Source organism: Neolamprologus brichardi, chromosome 9 (assembly GCF_056152115.1).
Source record: "Neolamprologus brichardi isolate AB-2024 chromosome 9, ASM5615211v1, whole genome shotgun sequence".
In the NCBI taxonomy this organism is placed as follows: Eukaryota; Metazoa; Chordata; class Actinopteri; order Cichliformes; family Cichlidae; genus Neolamprologus; species Neolamprologus brichardi.
In genome coordinates, this window is record NC_142112.1 from 34434287 (window position 1) to 34447703 (window position 13417).

Sequence of the window (13417 nt, forward strand, 5' to 3'; positions counted from 1 at the left end):
GCCTGTACAACACACCAAACTCCCGCAAAATCTACTGGAAGCAATAATATTGCCCAGTAGAATGGCCATTTGTAAATGTGCAGCACACATGTGAGGGAAAGATCCAGTTGCATTAGGGAATGCTTTTGCAGATAAGATCGCAAAAGAGGCAGCTTTAGGAGCACATGGTGTTCACATTTTAGCAGTGCAACATCAACAGACATTGCCTATTATACAAGATGCAGTGGCAGACATGCAGGCCCACTCACCTACTGCAGGAAAAACGGTTGTGGCTTACAGAAGGAGCGAGCTTGCAGGATGGTGTTATTGTCTTATACAATTTCTAATTATACATAGAAATTGTATAAGACTGCTGCTATTTTGAGCCATGGGCCGTGGGCAGCAGTAGTGCAACATTTTCATACTCTAGGATTTAATACCTTTGAAAGATTTTGCAGGTCATGTATGATATGTTGCAAGCACAATTCTCGGGGTAATTTGAGACCTAAGAGAGGGAAATTCCCCAGACCCAGTCAGCCATTTCAAGTTATTCACATGGATTTTATAGAGCTGTCCAACTGTAATAACTATAAGTATTGTCTAGTGATAGTGTGCCCTTTTGCAAAGTGGGCAGTGGGTTCTTCCCATTCTATGCAAGGCCACCTGGGTTGGCTGGAAGACTGTTTACTTAGCCTGGCAGGGCGAAGGACACTGTCTCAGCTGAAGTCTGGACATACACACACACACACACACACACATGCAGATGTACACTCATCCCCCCTCCCCCTCCAAACACCTTCGACACTTATTCCCTTCTGATGCTGACGGTGGATCATGGAGACCAGCACATAGGCTGCAGGCCCAGATGTACTGTCTACACTGACTGTCTCTCACCCTTTACCCGTCCCTGTTGCTTGTCATGTGTTTCTTTGGTGTATTAGGAGCTTTTTCATGTGCTATGTGCAGAGGTGTTTTTTTTCTGTTCTCAAACTGATCTCCCTGTTGGAGCTCAGTCTGGGGGGAGTTATTTTTTTCTCCTTATCTTTCCTCATGTGGTGCATTTTCCATTGTTATACCTCTCTGACCTGTCTTCCCCATGTGATGTTGTTATTGTAATGTATGTATGGTTGGAGGGTAAGATGGCGCCGCCCTTGTGTGCAATAGGTCAGCAGCCTTAACATGAAATTTCCCCTTGTGGGACTAATAAAGGTATATCAATCAATCAATCAATCAATCAATCAACTAGGGAAGCAGATGCCACTTCGGTTGCCAAAGCAATATGTAAGAATATCATCCCAGAACACGGGATTCCGGAGACCATTTATAGTGATGATGGTCCACACTTTGTAAATCAAGTGATTGGATTAATGGCACAGCATCTATGGATAACACTAAAACATCTTAGTTCATATCGCCCACAAAGTGCAGGGTTGGTAGAGAGAACTAACGGCACAGTAAAGCTAAGACTTAGGAAGTCAATGGAAGAGACAGGCAGGACATGGTTAGACTGTATAGAACTAGTTAAGATGTACATGAGGATTTCTCCAACAGAGAACGGTCTGACTCTTTGAGATTATATATGGTAGAGCATTTAGAGTTTTAGCCTTCTGTAGTGATGATAGAAAAGCAGAAGAGAGAGCACATTAGCAGATTGGATGCTCAAAATGTTTAAAAGTAAAGAAGTCATGAGAACAAATGATCTGCCAGATGATTCTGTTTCTCCTCAGGAGCAGAGTCTGAAGTCTGGAGATTGGATGTTGATAAGGCCATGGAGAGGAAGTGCTCCGTTCTTACTGCAGGTTTTCATAGAAAGTATAGAGAATAACACGCTCCCTCCTACTCTTACTCAGGGTCTCATAACACTTATTCCAAAGCCAAACAAAGACTTACTTCTTATTGATAACTGGAGACCCATCTGTCTGGTCAATAATGACTATGAGGTTATGGCTTTAGTACTTGCTAACAGAATTAAAGAGTTCTTGGATACAATTATCGATAAGACACAATCAGGCTTTATGAGAAATAGACACATTTCTAATAACATTAGACTGGTTTTGGATCTACTTGATTACTCTGATTTGGTATCTGACAATAGCTTCATTCTCTTCCTGGACTTTTAAAAGGCTTTTGATACAATTGAACATCAATTTATTTTCCACTCTTTGAAAAAATTTGGCTTTGGATAATTTTTCTGTAAAGCTTCAAAACCTTGTACACGAATGGCAATAGCTCAGTTAAAATGATTAAGACTCCACCCCAAGATTTGACCTGTTTTACAAGGAATCACCATAGCTGATAAGAAGCTCATCATCAGCCAGCTAGCTGATGACACCACTCTTCTTGAAGAATGCAAATCAAATCCGTCTAGCCCTTAGTGTTATTAGTGATTTCTCTGAGGTATCTGGTTCATGTCTAAATCTAAAAAATGTGAATTTGTAGCAATTAAAGGCTGCACTGCAAATGCTATCTGCATTTCTTCATTGTTCGTAAGGGCCACAGAATATTTCTTTTGGTGGGGGCAGTGAAATACTTTCTTTAAAAGGTTGCTTATTTCAATTACAAATCTAAAAGGGGACATTTCTGTTAAACAAGAAGTCACATACCCAGGACTGTTAATATCCAAAGACCAAAAGTCAAGATGCTCGTCAAACTTTAAAAAAAAAAAAAAAAAAAAAAGGTACGTTCTAAATGAAGCTTCAGACGTCACTAATCATGTGACTCTGGCCAAACGAATCAAGCCTCGACACAGTGCTTCTGAAGCAGCGTGTTGATTTTTCTGACACACGCACCTTATCATCAGCTTCAAGCGGACCATCACTACCTCTCACATCTAAAGGTAAGTGCCAAGGTAACTTTTTTTGAACTGAGTTCAGTCAATCTTGAGTTTTTCGAACTTTTCTGAATGAAGTTTTCTGTTGCTCTCTGTGAGAGAAGACCGTTAAAGGCGAGGCTCTCCAGAGTGCAGCAAAACAGGAAACCACAGCTGGGTGTGTGTAAGTGTGCAAACGAATAGATTAGATGTGCAAGTGAGCCACGAGTATGGAAAGGTCAAGTTTCATGAGTTGTTTTTCCCACCACTGATCACGGGCTCAACACTCTACACATACTTGCATGAGACGCGCGCTCTCAAGCATCAGTATTGTACAATTCTGGGCGTCACGTGAGTTGCAGGTGTTACCATATAACGGAAATCTCCATTGTTCTGTAGCAGTGGTTCTCAAACGTTTTACAATGAGTTTCACCCTTACCAGCGACATCAAAGCGCAGTAGTATAGGCCTATTTAACACCACATACACACACACACACACAATATATATATATATATATATATATATAGATAGATAGATAGATAGATAGATATAGATATATGTATATATGTATGTATATATATATATATATATATATATATATATAGATATAGATATAGATAGATATAGATATATATATAGTGTGTGTGAGTGTGTGTATATATATATTGGTGTGTTGGCCCACTGGGCATTTGATTCTAATAACAGGCCTCAGTCTCTCCTGCTATACTGCTAAACTTTGTATCGGTGCTCAACCCTTTTGTGTTTGTTTCCAATAAGTTGCCCACCTCGGGAAGCACAAAATGTGTTCTTTTACTTCTCAGGTGAACATATGAGACACTTTGACTCTTCAGTGCAGTGTGGAGCCTAACAAAGATCTGCTTTGTGTCCCAGCTGATCAGCAGGAGGAGAAGAGTCTGACGGAGCAGCAGAGGAACATTTTCAGCTACTTGGACTCAGCTCAGCCACTACAGAGGAAACAATGTGCTCAACACAGAAGGTGACAGACAGAGCAGGGTGATATGACCGAAAATATTCCTCACGATATACATTTGAAAATTTGCGATAATGATATAACTGACGATATAATTGACACTAGACAAAATACTTTACAACTCCACAACTTTATTAAAAAACCCATCAACGTATTTTCACTTAATCAAACAGCTGTTTTTTATGTGTATTGACGTTATATAAAAATTTAACAGTGCAAATGCAAATTTCTTGCTGACAGTTAAACCAAAAGGCATTTCCAGTGGAAATTGGTCGACATTTGCTCCGAGGAATTTGCATTTGCACTGTTAATATTTTTGGTCATATCGCCCTGCTCTACGTTCATGTGCTACTGTTTAGGCTTAAATTGATTTGATGTTTGGTGCCTTTTTCTTAATGTAAAAAAAACCCTCAGGTTACAATCAGACATTTTTCTTCACTGAACCTGTTGGGTCTAAACTCAGACCCCGCTGTCTCCAGGACTTATTCCCATGAAAGAAAAACAAGGCAACAGTGATTGATCGATTTACTTGCAAGGGAGGCCTCGTCGGTATCTCAGAAACGCACTTCGAATCTCATTAGTGGTTGTGGGTGTGTGTATGTTCAGTCCATGTTATTATTGTGTGTTTGAGGGTACAGTTGTCCATTGTGTGTGTGTGTAGGTGGTTGTGGGTGTGTGTATGTTCAGTCCATGAGTTTAACATGGGTCAGATGTCAGGAGGCAGAGTTCAGGAGTCTGACAGCGGTGGGGAAGAAGCTGTTCCGGTACCTGGTGGTCTTAGTCCAGAGGCTCCTGTAGCACCTCCCAGAGGGCAGGAGGGTGAAGAGTCCATGTGATGGGTGACTGGGCTCTTTGATGATTTTCCCAGCCCTTTTCAGACACCGCTGTAGATGTCCTTTATGGCAGGAAGTGGTGCTCCGGCGATGCGCTGGGCAGTTTTCACAACCCTCTGCAACGCCTTGTATAATGCCTGTTATACAGTTCGTCAGGATGATCTCGATGGTGCAGCGATAGAAGTTCTCCAGGATGTCTGAGGACAGGTGGTTCTTCCTCAGAGTCCTCAAGAAGAAGAGGCGCTGGTGAGCCTTCTTGACCAGCTTGGAGCAGTTGGTCGTCCAGATGAGATCCTCGGAGATGTTGACTCGAAGGAACTTGAAGCTGCTCACACGCTCCACAGCCGTCCCCTTAATGTAGATGGGTGGATGTGGGTCAGCATTCCTCCTGTAGTCCACGATGACCTCCTTGGTCTTCTCGGTGTTAAGCAGCAGGTTGTTTGTGTCGCACCACTCAGCCAGACGATCCACCTCCTCCCTGTAGACCTCATCGTTGTCACTGATGAGGCCAATCACCGTGGTGTCATCTGCAAACTTAATGATGGTGTCAGAACCATCGGCAGGTCTGCAGTCGTGGGTGAAGAGGGAGTAGAGGAAAGGGCTCATTTGGTATAACGGAATAGCTTTAGTGTCTTGTTTTTAAAACTTGAGTAGGAACTTATACAAAATGCAGCAAGATATTTATTTAAAAAACAGTTTTATTGATTACAAAAAACGCTATATCGCATTCATATCGGTATCGGCAGATATCCATATGATATCGGAATCGGTATTGGACATTAAAAAGTGGCATCGTGCCATTTCTAATACTAATATCGATAAAATGCATTATCGACTTTCTTGGCTAAAATATTCTATGGCTTACTTGTAGTTATAAAGAACGCAATTCTGTTAAACACACCACATTTATTTCTGCTCAGCTGCAGTATCCAGATGAAATACATAATGATATTACACAATTTTCAACAAACTGCAATTTAGTAAATCCTCGAGTTAAAAGTAACTTTTTGTAAAACTGTTATATTTAGAGCAACTTTCAGGTGGAATAAATTGCCTCATAAAATTAGAGAATTAGCAACTATTCAAAACTTCAATGAACACTTAAAAGCCGATTTACAGAACTTTTAGTTGTTGTAATATTGTAAGAGATGATTTGTTTTTGATATTTGTGTAATGTGCCTCAATATTATTGATAATAATATTTTTATTATTATTGTTATTATTGATTGCTTATATTTTAATTGTGAAACGTCACTGTGGATGTAACAGCCAAATGATGTGGATATGTCATTATCCTGGGTCCTGTTGACCCAGCGTTTTGTGTTTTCTGTTAGTGATTTTGGTTCTGTTCCTCCTGTTTAGTGTATTCTGTTCTGCCATCTATTCCTGTGTTAAGTCCACGTTTCCTAGTCTGTGTCTTTGCGTATGTGTGTTTCCTGTTTTATTGTGAAGGTCTGCGTCTCATGTGAGTGTTTTCAGTTTGCCTCCCTAGTCTCGTCACGTTTATCACTCCCAGCTGTGTCCCCCACCTGTGTGTAATCTCCCTGTGTTCTCTGAGTGTTTTTAAGTCGTGTCTTCTGTCATAGTCGTTGCTGGTTCGTCTGTGTTGTTTCCCCTCGGTCTCCCTGCGTCTCTCCATCCGTCTCTCTGTGTGTATTTCCCCGGACTTCCCTGCTTCCACGTTTCTGGTTTGTTTTGTTAGTTTGCACAGTTTAGGTTTTCTGTTACTGCTTCACCCGCGCCATTGCTGTTGTATTCCCTTTTGTAAATAAATACTCATCTGCACCTGAGCTGCCGCTTCCGGGTCCTAAATAACTACCACACGGCTTGCCCCGGCAGACCGTGACAGGATATCTTGAATCCACTTTATTGTATAATATTTTATGTGATTGTATTTGACGGACGACGAGCAACATCTATTGTGGAAGCTAATGGGGTTCCTTTTGAATAAACAAATAAAAAAACATGGGATTTATTATCACTGAATAATTATGTATAAATCTATAAAAAATTATAGAAATATGTATTACAAACAACAACTGTGTGTGTGTGTGTGTGTGTGTGTGTGTGTGTGTGTGTGTGTGTACAATCAGGAGGGATGGGCATGATTTTAGTGTTTTAACAGTCATGAATTATTTTTAACACCAGGTTGGATGTAATGTGTTTCTACTACCAGCAGGTGGGGATAAGAGACCTTTGAGGTGTTTGGTGCCACACTCCACCTTCAGGTTTAAAACTAGTGTTAATGGAGGGAGTTTGAAGGTTCAGTTTGTTCCACGAATGCATTTCACTCACTGCCTCTGTTTGTATCTCTGTCACTGCAGGACCAACATGGAGCGAGAAGTCAGCGCTCTCAGGAGGCCGACAAACCTCACAGAAGAAAGAGAGAGAAAACATACACCTGTGACGAGTGTGGGAAGGGTTTTACTTTGAAGGATTCACTAAAACAGCATCAGGTCATCCACACTGGAGAGAGACCGTTCAGCTGTGACTTGTGTGGAAAGTCTTTTTCCAGGAAGCGTTCCCTAAAAACACACCAACTCATCCACAGTGGAGTTAAAGCGTACAGCTGTGATCAGTGTGGCAGAGCTTTTACTCACAGTAGCAGCTTACAGAGTCATCTAGTTACCCACTCTGGAATTAAGGCATACAGCTGTGAGATTTGTGGAAAAACTTTCAGCCAGAGAGGGTACTTAAATATACACCTACGCATTCACACCAGACGTGATGTGTACAGCTGTGAACAGTGTGGCAAATACTTTGCTACAGACGCACAGTTACAACAACACATGTTTACCCACACTGACGAGAGACCTTATAAATGTGACCTGTGTGAGAAGACTTTTAAAGCTCCACGTTACCTGAGACGACACCAACAGATCCACACCAGAAAGAGACTCTACAAGTGCAGTTACTGTGAGGTATGTATTTATATTTTTATCTTGTCATTTTAGCCTGACTGTTTGGAACAACTCTACTCATTAAACTGTGTTAGCATGTTAGCAATTCTACTGCATGGAAATCAGCTCTGAGTGATTATTCAGATTTTCATGTCAGTTATGATTTTAGTATTACTGTAGTATTATGGTGGTAGTATTGTAGTTATTGCATTCCAGTAAACTGAGTGTGTTAACTGAAACAGTAACATGTAATTGGACGTCTGCAGAGATGCTCTTTATTTCAGGTGACATTCAGGATAAAAGTGTTGAAGTACTGACTTACACTGTCTTTGTGTCTTTGTTTAGAAGCAGAGAGACACAGATGGATCCAGTTCTCAACCCTGTCATCACTGTGGTGGTGGGAAAGACTTTCATTGTGACCTCTGTGGAAAAACTTTCAGTTGGAAAGCTGACCTAAAAACACATCAACGTAGACACACTGGAGACAAACTGAAATACTGCAAAGAATGTGGGAGAAGCTTCACCACATCAGGTGACTTAAAAAAACATGAACTGATTCACAGTGGGGTTAAACAGCACCTCTGTGATCAGTGTGGGTCATCCTTCACCACTGCAGGTGAGCTTAAAACACACAAACGAGTCCACACAGGAGAGAAACCATACAAGTGCAGACACTGTGACAAAAGCTTCTCATGTTCAGGTCATCGTAACAGGCATGAACGTACACACATGGAAGGAAACTACAGCTGTGACCAGTGTGACAAGAGCTTCAGGAATCTCAGTTCATACTCCGAACACAAACGATCCCACGTTACTAATAAACTGTTTCACTGTTACCAATGTGCCAAAACATTCACCTCATTGTCTGCTCTGTGCAAACATCAGCGTGATCACTCAGGGCTGAAATCAATCCCATCACTGGATCACAGTGAATCTGAAGAGACAGAAAGATCCTCTGGTTTCAGAGTCAGACTCAAAAAGCTTGAGATCAGGCTCCACAGAGTTCAGATAGAATCATTTAAACTTGTATTGAACTGAACTGGTTGCTGGGCTGAACTTCGACATAATACAGATTTACATGGGATCTTATTTTCTGTCATTTTACTGAGTCAGTTTTGTCCTTTTTTCTCTGTCCTGGTTTTGCTCACCTGTAAATAATTGAAACTCAGTCAAATAGTTCATTGTTCTCAAAACGTTTTGGAAACTCATGTTTAACCTTTAAAACTCTGACATGTTTTAGCACACAAGGCTTCATCGGGGAGTTCACTCATGATTGGACCATGAGAATAAAGGTTTTTAGTTTTTTCAAAGAGAGTCTTGGAGCTGTTTGATGTTTCTGTTTTCTCTGAAACCACCTGAAAGAAAAACTATTTTTCTTGCTTTATGTAGTGTGGAAGTTTTTAATGTTTCTTTCATCTGTGATGTTCTTGAATGTGTTGACATGAAGATGGTACAAATAAACTGTCCTTTTAGCTTTAGCTCCTAATTTATTCATTATTTATGGATGTAGCACAGCAGCAGTTTCTTGATTAACACATGGAGGGCTCGGGATCTGATGGTAAATAATGTTTTGTGTCCTTGTACACATCATACAGCTCAGCTGTTCCACAGATGTCAGGTTTACACAGTGGGATGTTTTGTAAGAACGCAGCTCTCCTGTGGATAAATCCTTACTCTTAGCCTCAGGACCTCACACAGTCCCAGCAGGTTTGGTCAGAAGATTTATACCTTTTTCATTTCTATATGATTCTTCTTGCATCTAAACAAAGATGATGATGATGATGAGTCATTTATGAAAAAAGAAGCAAAATACAATATTGTTGTATGAGGATTTTTATGGCAGATTTTGTGCATCAACATTTTTGTACATGAAAATGTTAAAAGGATGCAAAGGAGGAGGACGGCACAAGAGCTCAGCACGTGATACTGACTGGAAGCAACACAGCTGCTGTTGACAAAGCAGCAGAGTCAGATATGAATGCGTATTGAATTCATCGTGTAAATATACCAGATTTATCCACATACGCTAGTTTTCATCATTTTGTTACTTTCAGTAAGTTTACTTTTAGTTTATTTTTACTTTCTTAAGACGCAGGAGATTCATTATGATTGAGCTTTTCATTAAAGTAATGTTTAAAAGACATTTCTCGTTTGATGTTCTTTCAGCTGCAACCTCGCTGGTGTTTAACTGTCTGACAGTAAAGAAGATAAAAGATACGTGCAAACACAAACACATGAAAAGTATTTGCAGAAAAGCTTAAAGCTCTTGTTTGTCTGTTTTTTCGTTCCAGTCATCGCCAACATGGCTAAGATGTGAAGCTGCCTTTCTGCTACAGTATCTCCTTATATACATTTGCTCATATTGTGGGGCTTCTTATAGAGTGTCTTTCTTTGACCATGTCTCACTGTGTTTTATTCTCGATGTTGCATTTGAGTCTTGCATGACTCTATTTTAATTAATGTTAAAATGGATAAATGGCTACACGGACCCCCTGAATTTATCATCTGAAATCTTTTTATTCCTTTATTCCACTGCTTTCAGGCATTTCGGTGCATCCAAATTCTGCTGGCAAAGACATTGCAGATATCTTGGAGTCAATCGACAAGCGATTGTCCAGGTTCGATGCGAGGCTGTCCCTGGTGGATATTTTACACCGGGAATTTAAATCTCTGAGAGAATCCCTGGTGTTCAGCCAGCAACGGTGAAAAGCTTCATCAAAATCCACCTGAAGCTGTTGGAGGACACCGTAAAGAACATCAACTTCGATAGAGTGCATTGCTTGGGGGGCGTGAGGTCGCGGACCGGGAGACCACGTCCTATTGTGGCCAAATTCGGTCAATTCAAACAGAAGGAACAGGTGAAGAGTCGCGGCAGGGAGCTGAAAGGAACGGACTTCAGCATGAATGACCAGTTCCCCAAAGAGATCCTAGAACGACGCAAGGTCGTGTTCCCAGTTCGACGTAGCTTCATCCAGAGAGGCTCCCGTGCTGTCATCGTCGTGGACCGGCTCTACGTGGACGGACAGCTCTACCGCGACCCCGGCACCACTCCGTGGTTATATTGACTGCACTCCAGATAAGAACCCGCTACACTCTTTTTTTATTCACTCACACGCTCTCCTTTGACATGGGTTTAACCTAGTAATATCAGTATGATGTCATAGCAGATATAACACCGTCACCCTCCGTCATTGCTTTAATTGGAATGTTTCCGTTTCTTTTCTTTTTTTTGTTGTCGCTCACAGTTCACGTGTTTCTTTCTTTCTCTTTTCTTTCCCTGCTGTGATCACCTACTTCCCCACTCACCTACAAACAACACCCTCTATTTCTGCATATTCACACAACACGATCACGCAAACACATGCGCTCAACGGCAGCACATTTACAACAGCCTCACAGTGCGCACAGACTTACAGGACACATACGCAAGCCACGCTTGTTCATATTAGTGAATATTCACACACATAGTCAGACTTATGGAGCCTCTCACCACACTTTTTTTTCTCTTTCTATTTACAAACTGTCACCCAGTATTTTGAGTTTATTATGTTTTGGTTTAATTTTGCATCAGGGATTGTTTTCTTGTTGTGTTAATGATTATGATGTTTATTATTAGAGTTTCATGTTTCTGTCTATTTGTGTTTAGGATTTGTTCTTTGGTTGTGTCTGCTTTGCATTGGTCTAGTTCCATGTGTCATTTTCTGTCTGTTTCTCAATGTCGAGTCTGCGTCTTAGTGTGATGGTTTCGTGTTCCTGGTTTCTTGTTCCTGTTTTATTGTGAAGGTCTTCGTCTCATGTGAGTGTGTTCAGTTTTACCTCTCGTCTCGTTAATGACTCCCAGCTGTGTCCCCCACCTGTGTGTAATCTCCCTGTGTTTCTCTGAGTGTATTTTAGTTGTGTCTTTTGTGTTTGTAGTCGCTGGTCCGTCTGTGTATTCACCATGTTTCATCCGTGTGTTCCCTGCTGTCTACCATCGTCTGCCTCTGCTCGCCCTCCTTCATGTTCATGTTCTGGTTTCTGCGCTGTAGTTCAGTTGTTTTCCAGTATAGTTTAGTTCGTCTTTGTTTGCCACTTTCCCTTTGCCGTTTATTCAATAAACCACCTTCACACATTCACGACTGCCTGTGTTTGGACCCTCCTTAATTTCTTCCACACGGCTCTTCTCACTTGCCGTGACACAAATAAGTGATGTTTCCACATTCTCTCCACCTGTCTAAACGAAACACCCAGCGTACATCATTAGACATACACACACAATTATGGGCACACTGAGGTTTGTCACATGGAATGTAAATGGAGCTGGCACCAGAGGAAAGAGGTTAAAGATATTTAACCAGCTAAAAAAACTACAGGCAGATGTTGTTTTATTACAAGAAACTCACAGACCTGTCACAGGTTTAAACGAACTTATAACACCTGAGTTTCCTAATGTGTTTGCAGCCTGTTATAATTCTAGACAAAGGGGAGTAGCAATTTTAATACGTAAAAATGTTAATTTTACAGTACTCGATACAGTTATAGATCCAGAGGGTAGATTTCTAATTATTAAACTATCAATATTGAACAAAAAGCTATGTATTGTATGTAGGAGTCGTTGCACAGCAAACAATCATAAGGAGTGGAAGCATTTCGACGTTGACGTTGACGAAGACAACTAAGGTGTACGACGTGCTCTGCCTTAAATCGTCCGCAGCGTTGGAACATGAGAACCTGAGGGAGCGTGCCAAGCTCCAAAAGTGACAGCGCAGAGGAGGTCCAGCGATGGACTTGTGGTTCTGTGAACAGCACAAATGCCAGGTGACTGTGAAATAACTAACAGCACTTTTTCCACAAGTGAAGCCAGTAACTTACTATCCTAAAAAGATTAGCTCTAGTTTCTTGTGCTTTACCTCCATGAGTGAGATCAGTATGTGCAGCAGCTTAAGCTGTACAACGTTTCAGGAAATAGTTTATTTCCCCTTTTGACACTGTTAGTTCCACACGAGGTAGATGTCTACTACTGCAGACTAAACTTACATTTCTGTCAGCTGCAAGACACTTGTCTTTAATGTTACTGTTACTCTTACAACCACACATAACCATAAAATGGTGCACAATTCTGAATCCATCAACCCTTTTGCCAACGAAAGAAGAGGGCACTTCTCATGAGTGTAGAGAGCACGTGGAGAAGGAGTATAAGCCGAGGGATGACTTAACAGATGTGCCACTTGATGAGGGAAAGGTTTGGTTTGTTGATGGTTCGAGCTTTACAACAGTAGAGGGACAGGCTAAAACAGGTTTTACTGTAGTAGATAGTGAGAAAATTAACTGTGCAGGACAACTAGCATGTTTCATATTTGCTTAAGCAGCAGAGATGCTAGCTTTAACGGAAGGGTGTAAAGCTGCAGAGAGACAATATACACTGATAGCCAATATGCATTTGCTACATTACATTACTTTGTAGTGCAGTGGGTGAGACGAGGTGTGACAGCCTCTACAGGGAAGCCTGTACAACACACCAAACTCCCGCAAAATCTACTGGAAGCAATAATATTGCCCAGTAGAATGGCCATTTGTAAATGTGCAGCACACATGTGAGGGAAAGATCCAGTTGCATTAGGGAATGCTTTTGCAGATAAGATCGCAAAAGAGGCAGCTTTAGGAGCACATGGTGTTCACATTTTAGCAGTGCAACATCAACAGACATTGCCTATTATACAAGATGCAGTGGCAGACATGCAGGCCCACTCACCTACTGCAGGAAAAACGGTTGTGGCTTACAGAAGGAGCGAGCTTGCAGGATGGTGTTATTGTCTGTGCGATAAACCAATACTGCCATAGAGTGCAGTGCCATAGTGCCCTTTTGCAAAGTGGGCAGTGGGTTCTTCCCATTCTATGCAAGGCCACCTGGGTTGGCTGGAAGA

General features: G+C 41.3%; 1 protein-coding gene across 1 annotated transcript in view; it reads left to right on the forward strand.

The window, feature by feature from the left end:
- LOC148101526 (uncharacterized) overlaps window positions 1–9602 on the forward strand; it is a 190808-nt gene extending 181206 nt beyond the window's left edge. The window contains exons 2-3 of the mRNA XM_087846349.1: window positions 6939–7535; window positions 7860–9602. Coding sequence (XP_087702475.1) covers window positions 6939–7535; window positions 7860–8552 — 1290 coding nt within the window. The 3' untranslated portion in view covers window positions 8553–9602. The remainder of the gene's footprint in view (window positions 1–6938; window positions 7536–7859) is intronic.
- The last annotated feature ends 3815 nt before the right edge of the window (window positions 9603–13417 follow it).